This window comes from Apodemus sylvaticus, chromosome 7, assembly GCF_947179515.1.
Source record: "Apodemus sylvaticus chromosome 7, mApoSyl1.1, whole genome shotgun sequence".
NCBI classification, from domain to species: domain Eukaryota; kingdom Metazoa; phylum Chordata; class Mammalia; order Rodentia; family Muridae; genus Apodemus; species Apodemus sylvaticus.
Genome location: NC_067478.1, coordinates 75,354,743 through 75,372,313, shown reverse-complemented (window position 1 = coordinate 75,372,313; position 17,571 = coordinate 75,354,743). Strand labels below are relative to the sequence as shown.

Genomic DNA, 17,571 nt, shown 5'->3' with positions numbered 1-17,571 from the left:
GACATTCCTGCTCTAGAAGAAGAATTTAGGATGTATTTGTAAAGAGTGATTCCTGAGCTTTTGGAGAGGGATGGGGTGCTTAAGAAAACTTGGTTGAGACAAGATCTTCCCATTGTAGATCAGGCTGGCCTTGAACTTTTGGTGATCATTCCTGTTTCCGTAGCGGTAGGATTAAAGGTGTGTGACATTGTGCCCTGCAGCTCCCGGTTTTCACTAGGCTAGCAAGTAAAAGATAAAAGCAGGCAGAGCCAAGCTTTGTTGAGCACAGCTGTGTGCTCGAGTGACCGCTGTGTTCCAGGGCCTCAGTTCCATGTAATCCTCCTGCTAACTTTCTCCCTGTGACGTGTGATGGCCTGGACACATTTTGAATCACTTGTCTTACTTCCTGAATCCTTAAAGATTTCCCTTGTCTGTTTTAATTTTAGTTTTTAGAGACAGGGCCTCTCACCCATTCGACTCCTTAGCCTTCTGTTTCCACCTCCTGAGTTGTGGTACCCCAGCTCCAAGGACTGGAGATTAAACCTAGGGACCCTTGCATACCAGGCAAGCAGTCGATATATATGCTGCTTCTGCTAAATTTCTGTATTAACTTCTCCACTTGAACATGGGGAAACTGAGGCAAAGTGGGCATTAGTAATTCTGTCTAATAGTAATAGTTACACTGTAACCTGGAACCAACCATGTTTTCCCCACTCAGGCAATTTGACCCAACGTTCTGTGCCATTGGCCTTTAATGCTTTCGAGTATCTTGTGAGATGGATAGTAAAACCTAGCAAGCAAGCAAGCCAGCAATCCATCCACCCACCCTAAACCGATAAACGCCTCTGGTACTCCCGCTTTTGTATCTCCAGGCATGCCTGATAGCGCCTAGATCTCCAGATAAGTATCTTATTTCCCCCCCTTGAAACATCATTTAACTTTATTTTAAACTCCACTTGCTCAAAGCAGATTAATCTTTTTTAATTTAACTTTTTATTGATTGTTTTGTGAATTTCACATCACGCACCCCAATCTCATTCATCTCCCCATCTCTTCATACCCACCTCCACCCTTGCAACCTCCCCCACCAAAAGAAAAAAAGTCTTGTTGTGGAAGCTGTAGTGTGTATCACAGTGCGTCCCACAGTGTACCCTTTAAAAATATATATACTTATTATGTATACAGCATGTATGCCTGCATGTATGTATGCCTATAGGCCAGAAGAGGGCACCAGATCCCATTACAGATGGTTGTGAGCTACCATGTAGATGCTGGGAATTGAACTCATGACCTCTGGAAGAGCAGCCAGTGTTCTTAATCTCTGAACCATCTCTCCAGCCCCAGTACACCCTTTTATCCAAACATCTTTACTTGCAAATGTTCATTGCACTGAGTCATTGGTCTGTTTCAAGGCCTCTGGCTTCTGCTACACTGTCAGTACTGGATCCTCACTAGGGCTCTTTTGTATATCATGTTGTTGCCCTGTGTTATGGAGGTCCTGCAACTTTGGATCTGTAGGACTGGCCCCTTCATGCACTCCAGCAATTCATAGATGGGTGGATGTTGGAGTGGGCCAACTCAAAGCCCTGGATTTAGGCCTGGGTGGTAGCTGACCTGCCCGCTCTCCCATGCTCACAGCCCCAGGGTGAGCTCTCCAGCACTGCCTGTGCTAGCTCACCCAATGTGGAGCAACAGGCAAGGAGCAGAGCCAGCTCTCCTGCTCTCGTGCCCTCAGGACTGGCTCACCTGTGCCCATGCCAGCAGGGCTAGCTCTATCGTGCCACCCAGGCAAGGGTCAGGGCCTGCTTCTGGAGTGCGGGAGAGGTGAGGGGATGGTCTACCTCTTCCACTCTCATGACCTGAGGGGCAGCTCTCCTTTACTATAGCATGGTAGACAAGTGTCAGGGCTAATTCTCCCATGCTCACACGCAAACCGGCAACCAGGGTGAACTTTGGTTGCACATCCTCTCCATCCCCAGTGTGGCTGGTGAGAGGCGGGGCCAGCACTGCACAGTCCTCAGACATCAACACAGTCCCAGGCAGCCCAGCCCAGGGACAACTACCTGGCCTTGGGTGGCAGTAGCCTCTCCTGCTCCAGGGCCACAGACCCAGACATGGCAGCCTGGACCAGGGCCTTACCATGGCCTTAGGTGGAATCACTGGCTACTCACACGGGGAGGTTCCTTGCTCCCCTTGAGTCTCCAGTTCCGCCTCCCTTCATTCTGCACACATCCTTCTGTTTCTCTTTCTCTTCCATCTCCCCATCACTCACTTGCGCCTCTAAGTGGTACCTGGAGCCTCTGGATGTCTGGAGTCATCTCAGGAGTGCTCTGACTCACCATGCCATATTGGGGCAAGGGGTTATCTCTAGCATGATCTGTGGGCTTGCTCTGCCTGCCCAGGCCAAGTGACAAGGGGCTATGGGTCATCTTAGGCGTGGTCAGCCAGCTTGGTCTCCTTAGCATCAAGCCTCTTAGGTGTCCTCTGTCCACCTAAGCCATGTGGCAATGCGCTGGGGGTGGAAAGCAGATTAATCTTAATTCCTGGCCCATGAGACACTCTCAGTGTTGTCACACGGATGGCTCTATTTATTTTTTAATGTAATATATTCCCATGAATCCACTACTAGCCCCGAACTAGAATCTATGTACACCTAGAAGTCATTCCCCTCCATCTGTTTATCTTTTTGACTACAGATAACTACAGGTGGTCATCGCCAGGGTCTTCCTTTCACCACTTTTTTTGCTTCCATATATAATTATGATATATCATATATTACATCTATGTGTGTATATGATATATCATATATTATATATGTGTGTGTGTGTTTTAAATAGTTTTGTATCTATATGACTTTCTCTTCCCCCCACCTCCCCAACCCCAATCTTTCTTTGTGAAAGGGGTTTAGCTATGTAACCTTGGCTGGCCTGTAGCTCACTATGTAAACCTGGTTGGCATCTAATTCATAGAGTTCTGCCTGCCTTTGCCTCCTGAGTGCTTGGGTTAAAGGCATGCTCTACCATGTTCAGCTTTTCTTTCTTTCTTTTTTTATTTTTTACTTTTTGGTTTTCTGGATTTGGTTTTTTCGAGACAGGGTTTCCCTGTATAGCCCTGGCTGTCCTAGAACTCACTCTGTAGACCAGGCTGGCCTCGAACTCAGAAATCCACCTGCCTCTGCCTCCCAGAGTGCTGGGATTACAGGCGTGCGCCACCAGTGCCCCGCTCAGCTTTTCTTCCATTTGCACTGGGTCCCAGTTATTTCAGGATGGCCTTGTGTTCCATATATGACTAAATATGACCCTGAATTCCTTCCTCATTCTCCCCAATCTTGTGGATTTACAGCTGTACTCTACAATGTGACATATCTGTATATATGTCGAAAAGATTATTTTATTTTATGTGTGTGGGTGTTTGCCTGCATGAATATCTGTGCACCAAGGAGACCAGAAGAGGATGTCAGATCCTCTGGAACCAAGTCTCTGCATGGGTGCTGGGAACGGAACCTGAGGAGTGTTCTGACAGAAGCCAGTGCTCTCAACTGTTCAACCATTTCTCCAGCCCCCTATTTTAATTTATTCTTTCTCATTCTCTCTGTCTGTCTGTCTGTCTGTCTCTCTTTCTCTCTCTCTCTCTCTCTCTCTCTCTCTCTGTGTGTGTGTGTGTGTGTGTGTGTGTATAAGGCAGAGAGAGGGAGAGTGGGAGGGGGGGACAGGGAGAGAATGTTCAGGTGCCCTCTCAGAGGTAAGAAGAGGACCTGGAGTTGCAGTAACAGGCAGTTATCAACTGGAGCTGAACTTGGGTCCTTTGCAAGAGTAGCAAGCACTTTTGACCGCTGAGCAATCTCTGCTGCTCTACTAAACCTTTTTTACTTCAAAAAGAGCATACTATGCTGTGTGTAATAGGTTGAGATGCACCATAAAATGAGTGCATTTGTTCTATGATGCCAGACAATGTTCACAATTACTCTTTCCTTTGAATATATCACGCGTCTTTCTTTTCGTTGGCACATTCTTGCATTCACTTGTCACTAGGTTCTTGGATTTTTTCCGGGGTTTTGTTCTTGCGCATAGGACTTCTAGGAATATTCTTCCATGTGTTCCTATAGGAAGATAATAGAGCTTGGATAATGGAGCCCTGGGTTCGATCTCAGTGTTGCAGAGCAAACCAAATGTTTGTAAAAGCTTCTTATGCAAATATACGGTCATCTAGGAAAGAAATTGCTGGTTTGCTGGCTATATGATGTGAACTTTGTAAAACAGCATTGAATTGCTTTCCAAAGTTACACTGATTTACACCCCTACTAGTCACAGATGAGAAGCCTTGTGGACCAAGGTCCTTTCTAACACGATGTCAGACTTGGCATTTTCAACAGCTAATAAATGTGAGTCTCTTAATTCACATATATTTGATTACTAATGATATTTGAGTGTGTGTGTGAGTGAGTGAGAGAGAGAGAGAGAGAGAGAGAGAGAGTATGTTGTGTCATTTCTCTCACAGGCCTGGAATTCAGCAAGTAGGCTAGACTGGCTGGGCATGGGCCCCCAGGGATCTCTTTTCCACCTTCCCCAGCACCCTCATGAGCCACTACTTACAGCTTTGGGTTGGTTTTGTTTGTTTGTTTGTTTTAATGTAGACTTTAAGGATTGAACTCCTGCCCTTGTGCTTTCAAGGTAAAACACTTACCAGGCTGCCTGAACCATTTCCTCAGACTGAGTCTTTTCATTTGAGAATAAGATAAAAAATGTCTCACTTCTTAGGCCAGGCTAGCCTGGAATTTGATATGTAGGCCAGGCTGGTTTCAAGCTCACAGCAATTTTCCTGCCAGATTGGGATTACAGGAGTGAGATTATGCCTGGTTTATGAAGTAGATTCTGAGCGTGTTTGTTTGTTGTCTGTGTTTCAATGTCTGTAGGGTATGATGGTTTTCTTTTTTTGCACACTATATTCTTTTTACTTGGCATCTAATCTCATTCTCATATATATATATATATATATATATATATATATATATATATATATATATATATATGAGCTATAGCTTATCCACTTACATTTTTATTTATTTATGCATGTTGTTTGTGAGTATATATGCAGATGCATGTGTGGTGTGTGTCTGTGCACATGCAGAAGCCCAAAGAAGGTGTAGGTGCCTTGGAGCTGGTGTTACAGGCACTTGCAGGATGCCTGGCTTATTATGTTGTGTGTACTGGAGTCCCAACTCCGGTCATCATGGTTGTACAGTAAATGCTCCTAATGACTGAGCTGTTTTTTTTTAGCCTTGACATAATGCATTCTATGTGTTGTAGAGGTTTCCATGACTGAAAAGTTTGTGTGGTGTGTGTGTGTGTGTGTGAGAGAGAGAGAGAGAGAGAGAGAGAGAGTGTAGGTATATGTATATGTGTGGTATGTGTGTGTAGTGTGTGTGTATGGTGTGTGTGGTGTGTATATGTGTGTAGTGTATGTGTGTGTGTGGTGTGTGTGGTATGTGTGTGTGGTATGTGTGGTGTGAGTATGTGTGTAGTGTGTGTATGTGTGTAGTGTATGTGTGTGTGTGTGTGTGTGGTGTGCGTGGTATGTGTATGTGTGTGTATGTATATGTATGTGTGTGGTGTGTATGTGTGTATGTGTGTAGTGTGTTTATGTGTTTGTATGTATGTGTATTTGTGTGTGTGGTGTGTGCGTATATATGTAGTGTATGTGTGTGGTGTGTATGTGTGTAGTGTATGTGTGTGTGGTGTGTGTGTATGTGTGTAGTATATGTGTTTGTGGTGTGTCTATGTGTGTATAGTGTGTGTATGTGTGTGTATTTGTGTATAGTGTGTGTGTGTGTGTGTGTGCATGCTTACACAACAGCTTTTCATTGGTGTTCTTTTCCTTCTTGTCTGTCAGTAGAAGTTCTCTTCAAAGGTTTAAGAGCACAGGGGTGAGTGGGCTGGCAGGATCACTGCCAGCTGAATGTGACTTAATGGACAAGTGTGACAGTCTTTCTAGTTTGAAGCTAGTGGGTGTGGAATGGTTGGCCAAGACCCAGTGACTCACAGGAAATCTCCCCTGCGCCTCCCAGTTCTCTCCCTGGGCCCTGTCCCAGGAACTCTGAGATTCAGTTCACGCCTGCTGTCCTCAGAGGCCTGGCTGGCTTTTGATGGGCGTGGTAGGTGGGTTCTTAGGGTACGCTGGCTCACCACTGGCATGGGGAAAATAGTTTATTGCTTTGCAGAGTCAAGGAGGGCCACACTGCCAAACCACAGCCAGGCCATAGAGGCAGCTGGAGCTGGGAACCCAAACCGAGCTGGAGCTCCTGCTTGGGCCCGCCTTCACTGTGGGCTTCTTGCTTCTGACTTCAGGTCAGATGATTATCTTTATTTGAAGACTGCATTCTACAGTGTAAACCACACCAACCAATCAGAGGGGAAGAATGACTTTTGTTTTGCTAATCTACATGCAGGTAAAATTAGATATTGGAAAAAAAGTCTCTCAAAACCTTTTAATTAAGCCTTGCCTGGCAGGCAGCATTAAGAGCTACACTTTTTATGGGCTGTGGCTTCCTAGCTGCCTGTTGAGAACAGGGTTAGTCCGCCCTCAGTTCTTCTGCCAGATGGTGGGCAGAGGCGGCCTTGTGGGTTGTCTCTGGGATGGAAATGCTTAGAGGTCAGGTGTGAAAGAATAGTGTAGATGTTACCCCAGGCTAGCCCTATGCTTCTTCATCCTACCCTCAGGGCCACACCATCTTTCCAGGATAGGTTCTATGTCTTCTCTCTTATTTTCTACAAAACAGCATGCATTAAACTATTTGTTAAACATGTCCGTGGTGGGCATCAATGCCCATTGTTAGAGGTGTGGGGCCATTCATAACAGTCGATCTTTGGTTCAGCATCACATTTTATTATGATTATCAAGGAATCGTGTGCAATGTTGGAAAACACAGACTTAATTTCCTGGCTTTGGCTGAAGCTTAGTCTCATCTCTGTATCTGTATGATAGTCCCTCTCCTGCAAGAGTTTCAGTGGGACTGAAGTGACACAGAGTGTTTAATGTGACATCTGGCCCACAGGTCTTTTCATTACACTACCTCACATCGCTTTGGACATGAAGGTCACTGTTTTATTCATTTTTGAGTTGTTAGGGTCAGAGATAGTACTTTTTCAGTACAGCCTCACATCTTTGCATCTTTATCAACAAACAGGGACAGTAATATCACTTTCCTCAGTAGGCTGTTGGGTTATAAGTGAAGTAGAGATATACCATTCTTAGACAGGTGCTCTGTGGTGTGCACTTAGTACATAGGAACAGGGTTTTTTGTTTCTGTTTGTTTGTTTGTTTGTTTGTTTTTTGAGACAGGGTTTCTCTGTATAGCCCTGGCTGTCCTGGAACTCACTCTGTAGACCAGGCTGGCCTCGAACTCAGAATTCTGCCTGCCTCTGTCTCCCAAGTGCTGGGATTAAAGGCGTGCACCACTACTGCCCAGCCACCATAGGAGCAGTCTTAATGCTCATCTTTACTGTCATTGCTAGATGTTTAGTATGGGGGGGAAACAGTCAGAATTATCCACAGCAATGTCTGCAGGTATAGACCCAGTGAAACAGACGCACCGCATACAATGTCACAATGTAGAAAATGGGATTGCAACGATCAGAACCAAAATGAAGTAGGAATGTATAGGTTGGCATTCTGGTTCTGGGCCTTTTCCTTTTTCCTTTTCTCTTTTAGTAAGTGTGTGTGTGTGTGTGTGTGTGTGTGTGTGTGTGTGTGTATAAGCCAGGGGACAAGCCACAGTTGTGGGTTCTCTCCTACTGTGCAGACCCCAGGGTGCAGAGCCACCTTGCCAGCTCCATCTCTTTTCTTACCTCTGTTCTCCATGATTTCACCTGAGACAGTCAGAATGGAAGAAACAAAGACAGATTCCAATATTGTCTTTGGACTTTAGTGTTCCTATTTTGGCTTTTGGCATATGAACTTGGTTATACAATGTTAGATAATGTAAGCTTTGCAAAGATGAAGTCTATTCTTACTGTTGTGTGGAAATCCAGTAAACTAATAAATGTGGGAACTGAGCACGGTGACCGGCACTTCCCCGAGTTTCTTTTACTGTACAGGGACAGAGAAAATACTAACATGCCTTCTATATTTTTAACTATCTGAGGTTCACACAGAATGTATTGTGTAAGAAGAAATCACCAGATTTACAAGTTTAATTTTGTTTGAATAAAACTGTTTTCTCAGTTTCTAGCTTGAAGGCCTGGTTTTTATTTTCCTCCTGATGAGTGCTGAGTGTTTTAATCCAGAGTGTCTCCTGATTGATTTTGCCTGCAGCTATTTAATGGACTCTTTATTTGATGCGATTATCTTTCTTACTAAGGGCAATGTAAGTAGTTCTATCAGCCTGACTTGTACTGTTTTACGTTAGCTCACACAAAGCTGGCTCTGTTAGCTAGCCTGCTCCTATCCTAACAAACTACTTGCATTGGTGCCCCCCCCTTTCCTTTTTGAGACAGGGTTTCTCTGTGTAGCCCTGGCTGTCCTGGAACTCACTCTGTAGACCTGACTGGCCTGGAACTCAGAAATCCGCCTGCCTCTGCCTCCTAGGTGCTGGCATTAAAGGCTTGTGCCACCATGCCTAGCCTATAGCCATGTTTTATGATTATGGCTTATAAAATGATCATGTCTCTGTTATTTCATCTTCATTAAGTTTAATGGCCAAATTGACATTACTTTAGTATCTTTCAGTTCTGTGGCTCAGAAGGCCAACCAACAGAAGCCTCATTGGGCCAAAATTAGTATTGGTAGAGCTGTACTCTTTCACAGATGTTCTAGTGGGGAATCAAGTCCTTTGCTGCCAGTGTCTAGAAGCCGCCTGCGCTTCCTGTCTCTGACCCCTTCTCATCTTCAAAGCCAGAGCCTCTGGTCCTTCTCTCTACAGTTGACAAAGGTTCTTCCATATTGGGCCTTCCATGACAATGTCCCTAGTTCAAAGTTCTTTTTTGGTTTTGTTTTTTTGAGACAGGGACTCTTTATAGCCTTGGCTGTCCTGGAACTCACTCTGTAAACTAGGCTGGCCACAAACTCAAAGAGATCTGCCTTCCTCTGCCTCCTGAGTGCTGGGATGAAAGTCACCACTGTGTGGTTTAGCTCAGAGTTCTTATCCTGTGTCCTGTTTACATATTTGAGGAAAGAGTGTGGGTATTTGTGCACTGGCCTTTATGTCCCTCCTAATTTAGTCATAGGACCAAGAAGTTTGCAATAAAACAAGTAGTTTTAAGGGTGGGTGTACAGACCTATAATCCTAACATTTGGGCTGATGAAGCAGGAGATGAATCGTGTAAGGTCAACCAGGGTCACCAGTGAGTTGTAGGACAGCTTGTGCAGTCTGGAGCTGGTAAAATGTAGCAATCGTTTACCTCAGGGCAGCAGTCTCCCTCAGTTCCGTCACTTACTTAGTTCTCCACACATACTCATTCTTTGACATTACCAGCCAAGAACTGCCATTGACTGGTTTCTGGTTGCACCGCAGGTTTGGGAGAGGTTGTGGGTGTTGATTCCCTCTGGTGAGTTAGTCCTCCACACTTGTGCTAGAGAATGCTCTCCCTTCTAATGGGATGATGGTTCCCATAGCGTTTCTCTCCATCCTTTGTATGCATGTGAATTTGTACGTTCATGTATGTGCACTGATGCAAATGTACATGCATGTGTATGTGTGGTGTGGAGACCAACAAACAAGCTTGAGTATTGTTCCTCAGGAAGGTTATCCTGGTGGTAAGCCACCATGTGGGTGTTGGAAGACAAACCCACGTCCTCTGTAAGAACAACGGGTGCTGTCTGTCTGTCTGTTGTCCATCCATCCATCCACTTGGGTTTTTGAGACAAGGTTTCTCTGTGTAGCTCTGGCTGTCCTGGAACTCAGTCGTAGACCAGGCTGGCCTCAAAGATTCCCCCTGCCTCTGCCTCCTGAGTGCTGGGATTAAAGACTTGTATCACCATCGCCCAGCACAAGTACTCTTAAGTACTAAGCCACCTCCGACCCTGTCCATCTTTTTTGAAAGATTGTCTGTCACTTGACCTGGGGCCATTGATTCAGCTAGGCCAGCCCGAGGGACCTGCTTGCCTTTGCCTTCCTTGTGCTGGGGTTACAAATATGTGTCACCGTGCCCAACTTTTTACATGTCTTCTGGGGATTGGGTTACAGGTCCTCATGCTTTGACCTACATCCTCATCCCTGATAGCTTCTCTCTCTCTCTCTCTCTCTCTCTCTCTCTCCCTCTCTCTCATGTATCTGAGTAAACCATCACTTTCTTCAGACACCCCAGAAGAGGGCATCGAATCCCATTACAGATGGTTGTGAGCCATCATATGGTTGCTGGGAATTGAACTTCAGGACCCCTGTATTTCATCTTCACTAATTTCCCAGAGTTTCTACAAACTCCCCTTCACCAGCCCTTTGGTCACCTCATGGTTCATCCCTTGGGTAGGTAAGTCAGGGTAATATTTTCTTGCTTCCTCTCATTTAAGTTTTAAGTAGTGAGTCTTTCCAGGGTCAAGGAGTGCCCCTTTAAAAGTTGGTGCTTGCTGTTAAGCCCCAGATTCAGACATTTGTGTGCCTCAGCTTGCCACAGCATCCTTCCGGTACCTGTGTGTGTTCCGGCCTTTAAGCAAGCACTGGCATCCTCACTGTACTGATATGTGTTTTGGCCCATTGAGGTCCCCTTACTGTAACTAGAATGTTTTTGTTCTGTCAGCTGCATCTCAGACCTCTGTGATGAGACGGCCCAGACTTCCCACCCCAGCTCTGAAATCAGCCATCTTCCCAACGTCCTTGCACTTTAGCCTTTAGTTCCATTGAAGCAGAGAATCTCGGGGCTCTGGCAGCTTCACAGAAGTGTTAGGTGGTTTCATAGCCCATTAAAAATTGAAAGGTGCTGGGCTAGAGCTGTGCTTGTCAACACCATAGCTGAGCTCTCAACGAAGCAAAACAGCCACCTGAGTTGCGATTCATTGTGTGTGTTGGGTACTTCTCTGGTTGCTGTGACAAATGCCTGGCAAGAAACACCGGAAGGGGGTTCATTTGGCTCACAGTTTGAGACACCATGGCAGGAAAGGCACACTGGCATGAGCAGGAGGCCACTGGTCATGTGGCACCTAGAGTTAAGAACGCTGGCTTCAGGCTGGAGAGACGGCTCAGTGGGTAAAAGTGCTGCTGACTGCTCTCCCGAAGGTCCTGAGTTCAAATCCCAGCAACCACATGGTGGCTCACAACCATCGGTAATAAGATCTGATGCCCTCTTCTGGTGTGCCTCAAGATAGCTACAGTGTGCTTATATGTAACAATATAAATAAATCTTTTAGCCAGAGCGAGTGAACCACATGATGGCTCACGACCGTCTGTACATGGAGGGGAGCCATGGATCATAGTCAAGTGATGTGCTTTAACAGACGTTTGGACGACTTTAAAGAAAAATATCAAATGGAAAGGCGAGAATAATAGAACAGTTGCCTTTCTCATGGCACCTTACGCTTCCCTAGCAGGTGCATCCGTAAACCCCACTGATGTTTGGAGTCTGCCCCTCTAGAATATGATTAAGTTGGTCTAAGCAGAGTTTTTGGCTACACTCTTATTTTTTTTAGCCTCTGATGGTTTTGAAATATACTTGTAAGTTAAGGACATCTGGCCCAACATGAAGCTAGCTATTCTAAAGACAGCTACTGGGGTGATGGTCATTTTGAGCACATGCCAGGGTTAGGCCTGATGGTAATTATGTGAAGTGTTGGGGACTGGAATAATGGTCATTGTGTCTGTCTCTTCTGTATAGTGTACAAAATTTGTGTTTGATAGACACAATACCAAATGGTGGCCTTTTTTTGAATTTCCCTTGAAGTTTTTCAGGAAGTAGCCTATCCTCTCTTCCTGTGGGAACTTTCTCCAGGAAGTCCCAGTCCTCGGTGGTTGGTCTAGATCCTCTCAGAAACAGAAACATGGGGGATATTCAACAATGGCAAACAGCCTTCAGGCGCCTTCTGTGTGGCAGACATTGCACTGATCACAAAGGCTTCGGTGTCCTGCCCCTGGAGATTATGTTTGGAGTGTGAGCCGCAGGAATCTGTGGGGTATGACAGATAGGGGGTTCAGCAAAGAGTTTGGACTGGGAAATATTTATATTTAAAAACATTCTAGATTCCTTGGGCTTGGTGCATTCAACTGAGAAATTTACTAAGTGAGGCAGGAAGAATGTTAAAAGCTGGAAGAAGGGGCAAAGGGTTGTGGAATGCTGTCTTCAAGGCATAACATGGTTCCTGCGCTCTTGAACTCATAGCAGCCCTGATTAACCTGAATTATGAATTCACAAGACCGGGACATGATTGGGCCTATTAACATATTATGGAAATGGGAGGAGACTCTGTAATTAACTCTAATTAAGTTATTTCATATACACACGTACACACACACATACAGATACACACTCACTCACACACACACACATACACACACATACAGATATACACACACACACACATATACACACAGAGAGATATACACACAGACATACACATATTATAGAAATGGGAGGAGACTCTGTAATTAACTCTAATTAAGTTATTTCACATACGCACACACACACACACACACACACACACACAGACACACCTGAGCATGAAGGAAGATGACTGATTAGGAGAAGGAAAGGGTTAAGGGAGTTATGGGGATAAATATGATCAAAATGCATTATGAAACCTAGTGTTATGTGTGATTAATATATGTTAATAAAAAACTTTAAAAGAAATTACTGAGTGAATAAAAGAAAATGTAATTTTATTTGAAAGCAATGAATAGCTGTATTTTGGTGTTTCTGGAGTTGAAGAAATACTAAGCTATGTACTTTAGAGTTTTCTGGGAGAAAGAAGAGAGGGGAATAAAATGCCTTTTCTTTCATTTTTTTAAATTCTCAGATTCACAGAATATGCCAACAGTAGTGTGGCAGAGAGAAAGACACTCAGCTCGGTTTTTTTTCTGCCTTCCCACCCCTGCCCTCACCCTTGCATCACCCCTGCCTCCACCCCTGCCCCCACCCTGCCCCCACCCCTGCCCCCAGCCTTGGGCTCTTGGAGGCCCTGCTCCCAAAGAGAGCAGGCAGAAACCGGGAAGTCCATCTTGTAGGCTGTGGACATCCGGCTCTTTGAAGTTCACTTCAGTGGAGGTTCTGTTTGAAAAGACCGACAGGATACAGTCCACAGCGGGATGCGTGTTGTTTCCAGAAGCTTCCTTTAGCTGGGGAGTGTTTGTATGGTATGGAGTCTGACAAGGCCCCTTTGGTAAGATGCAGGTATGCCTGTGGGGCCTGAGATCATTCTGAGGCCCTTTGGTGTTTAACCTTCTTTCTTAAACTTCCAGTTCCCTCCAACCCCCCTCCTCCCATCGTCCATTATAGATGAGGTCATTAGGATTTGTAGCCAGGAGAAGTAAGTGCATTGCTATAACTTAAAATCCCCACTTTAAATTTGGATCTCTCTCTCTCTCTCTCTCTCTTACACACACACACACACACACACACACACACACACACAGTTATACTTCACTGTTGGAGGATGGCTTGCTTAATTGTGCTGTTGTAGACTGCGGAAATGAGGGGGCTGCAGTGTGTGAACAGGCTCGGCCTCTCCATTTCTTACCCTCACTTCTTTCACACCTGTCATTGCTATGGAGTTCATTATGGGATGTGGACCATGGTCTAGGTTTGATTAGCTTCTGGGGGCTTGGCAGGATTTTCTGTGCTTTCTACTGTGACTACCCAACTTGCCAGTTTGCTCAAGGTCGGGGTGTGATGGGAGGAGAGAGGCCAGACTTCGGTGGGACTGGAAGTTGGGCTCCCATGTGAGGGCCGAGGGGACCCACGTAAGGCCTTAGACAGGGAGCAATTCCATTAGATCAGAATTTAGAAAGGGACTGTTTTAGTGTGGAGGCAGGATTTGGGGAGAGAGAAGGTGCCTCAGGAGAGCAGTAAGGAAAGGGGAGCTGCCTCCCAGAGCCCCTTGCAGGAACGCTGCACAGGAACAGGCCACGCCCACAGAACCCAGTAGTCAATATAAAAAAAAAATCTTAGGGGCTGGTGAGAGGGCTTACTGGATAAAGGTGCTTGCTGCTAAACTGAGTGACTTGAATTCAGCTCCAGACCCACATGGCAGGAGTGAATAGATTCCTGCAAGTCACTCTCTGGCTTCCACAGATGTTTGAGTGGGCGTGAGCGCACACAGTAAATGAATGCAATAAAATATTTAAAAGTTCTTCCATGTCTGTACAGTATGTCTGTGGCTGCATTTTTTTTAACATTTAAACCTTTGATATTGGCGTTGCTCATTTTTTTGCTTATTTTCGCAAATTTGGCTGCTTACTTTTGAGGTGCTGAGGGTTACCTCCAGGATTTGCTCCCTGTTAACGGCTCTCCTGTTAGTCTTAGCATGCAGACTGACAAGTTAGGTTGATTCGATGCTTCATTTAATAAAGAATTCAAATTTTACGTCAATGATTTATTTGAAGATTAAAAAGTATTGCTTTGCGTTAGGTGTGTGGTGCACACCTTTATCCCAGCATCCGGAAGGCAGAGGCAGACGGAGCTCTGAGATCCAGGCCAGCGAGGCCCATCTACAGGGTTCCAGGTCAGCCAGAGCTGCACAGTGAGACCCTTTCTCAAATCCTGCTTCCCTGCCCCCTGGACAAATGTTTAGATTTTTAGGGTGTTTCAAGTAAATATTACAGTGTGCACAGGCCAGTTTCCTTATCCAGACCTGTCCAAGAGCTATCTTCTGTGCCTCTTACATTTCTTCCTTGTCAGTTTTCAGTTTTATTCTTGCTCTCTTCTACCTGTCTTTCTAAATTACACATCCTGCCCTCCATGGCTGCCTGCTCCCCACCCCCTCTCCCCACCCCTTCTCCCCACCCCTTCTCCCCACCCCCTCCTCCCTCCCCATCCCCCCTCCCTCTGCTTTTCCTTATTCACTTATTTAGACAGAGTCTCACTATGTGGCACAGGCTGACCTTGAACTCACTTTGTAGCTTAAACTTCCCTTGAACTTGCAAGTGATCCTCCTTCCTCAGTCCCCTATTTCAAATACGTATTTCTTTAGAATGGTCACAGTTGTGTGTGTTGAGATCAGAGGACAACTCTTGGGGGGGGTGTCTGTTCTCTCCTTTTCCCACGTGGGGCTTGGGGGAGCGAACTCAAGTCATCAGCTTGGTAGTAAGCACCTTTACACCGTGAGCCATTTTGCTGGCACTTCCTCTTTCCTTTTGTAAAAAAATTACATTTATGTAGTTTCTCTCTCTTTGTATTTGTGTGTGTGTGTGTAGGCACACATGTACGATACACCCCCACTCAACCCCAGTAGTAGATGGGGAACTAAGTAAACAAAATGATCTTTTAATGGGTGGCCAGCGAACAGAAGAGTAAGTCTTCTTGGAAATGGGTGGGGGAACTGGAAAAATAAAAGAGAATAAAAATAAAATATGTCAAACTATATTAACTCGACTTGTGTACTCATGAGGTAAGCAATACAAGAAATCCAGAGGCTTGGGGTCCGTCAGAGCCTGTAGAATGTTTGCCCGGCATGGATGCAGGTCTTCTGTTGCTTGAATGTCATAAACTGGGTGTGGTAGTGCATGACCACAAGTAACCCTAGGAAGGTATAGCAGGAAGATCTCAATTTCAACGTCATTATCCACTGCATGGCAAGTACCAGCCCAGCCTGGGTCACATGACTGTCTCTAAATTAAACGAATAAATTAGTGGTTCAGTGGGTAAAGTGCTCACTATGCACTATGCGAGTGTAAAGACATGATGAGCTCAGATGTCCAGACTCACAGAAAGCTGGTGGTGGACATCTGCAATCCCAGTGGCTCTGCAGGAGACAGGAGAAGCTTGTAGGCTGCTGACGTACACATCGGTGAAACAAACCAACCCTGTTTACTAAGCAAAACAGGAAGGTGGAAACCCAGGGTTGTCCTCTGACCACCACACATGAATGTACAAGCACACATATACATACAGACACATTATACACATACACATACACATGTGCATGAGGAAACAAAGAATAATTATTTAGGATAATTGTTAGAACTAAACAGAATAATTTATATTGCGTTTAATATAGTTTGACATATAAAATATGTGTGTGTATTGTGAATTACAGACTCTTTTAAGTCCACCTGAGTTCCTTCTTGTTTTCTAGGGATATTTTGAAGACCATAGCTCTGGGCCAGATGCTTTCCTTGTGTATTTGCGGCACAGCCATCACCAGCCAGTATTTGGCAGAGAAGTACAGAGTGAACACGCCCATGCTTCAGAGTTTCATCAACTACTGCTTGCTGTTCCTGGTTTATACAGTGATGCTGGCGTTTCGGTCTGGTACGTCACATGTGGGCATTGGCGGTCCATAAATATTGTATTTTTCCTTTTTTGTTTCTAACCATTTTTGCATGTGTGTGTGGGGTGTGTATGTGTATACATGTGTGTATGTGTGTGTATATACATGTGTGTATATGTGTGTATGTGTATGTATGTTTGAGTGTGTGTGTACGTGTGTGTAACCTAAATCAACTAGGAGGGTACAGTATTTCCAAATATTCTATCATTTAAAACCACTAATAGGTTTCTTACCTGCTAAGGGAGTCAGCGTTGTTCCTATGAAACTAGATTAATAACTTCCTCCCTTCTTCCCTCCCTCCCTCCTTCTCTCCTTCCCTTCCCCCTTCCTTTTTTCCATCCTTCCCTTCCCTCCTTCCCTCTCTCCATTCCTCCCTCCCTTCTGAAGTACTCTGGAATTGAATTTACAGTGTTGTTCCCAATCTTCTCTCTACATCTACATCTTAAGATTTACTTATTACATGTTGTGTGTGTCCATCGTATGCATGTATGTTGGGGCGTTCCTAGAGGCTAGACGAAAGCATTGACTGTTCTTTTGCAATACTCTCCTGTTTTTCAGGCAGGGTGTCTCTCTGAACTTAGATCTGTGTTTTCAAGCCCCAGAGACCCTCCTGATTCCACCCACCTTGGAGTTGGGGTCACAGGCATGTCTGCAGGATGCTGCTTCTTCCCTGAGCTCTCTTATCTGACTCTGCTCCTGGTGACTGTAAAGCACTGAGCCCATCTCTCTAGCCCTTTGTAACTTTTTAAAGAGTTGTTGTAAACAACTTACTAAGTTGTTCTTCAATTTTTAATCCTCCTGCCTCAGCCTCCTGAGTAGATGGGATTATAGCCACCAGACCTGCCTATTAACATTATTACTACTGATTGTTATCACTACTGTAGGAAATTGAAGCCAGTTGTGAGGATGGAGAAAATCATCAAGGTACCTTAGCTGGCAAGATCTCTAGGGCAGTATCTTGGGGTTGGGCAGAAGTAGCTTACTCGTGATAGCTCTGGACTCTGCTTTCTTTTGGAGGCACCCGCCTTCAGGAGGACAGTGTGATTCAGTATAGTCCCCTGAAGTCAAGGCTGCCGTATGCTTTTCCGCCACGTGTTGAGGACCCACTCTGGATCTCCAGGATGTTCTTGGTAGCTGGAATTTTATGATGCAGGAATCTTTCTGGAATAAACACTCCGACACCAG

At 45.1% G+C, this 17,571-nt stretch overlaps 1 protein-coding gene across 1 annotated transcript in view; it reads left to right on the top strand.

The window, feature by feature from the left end:
• The window catches only part of Slc35f2 (solute carrier family 35 member F2), a 46,710-nt gene that overhangs the window by 12,492 nt on the left and 16,647 nt on the right, over positions 1 to 17,571 (top strand). The window contains exon 2 of the mRNA XM_052188326.1: positions 16,192 to 16,367. Coding sequence (XP_052044286.1) covers positions 16,192 to 16,367 — 176 coding nt within the window. The remainder of the gene's footprint in view (positions 1 to 16,191; positions 16,368 to 17,571) is intronic.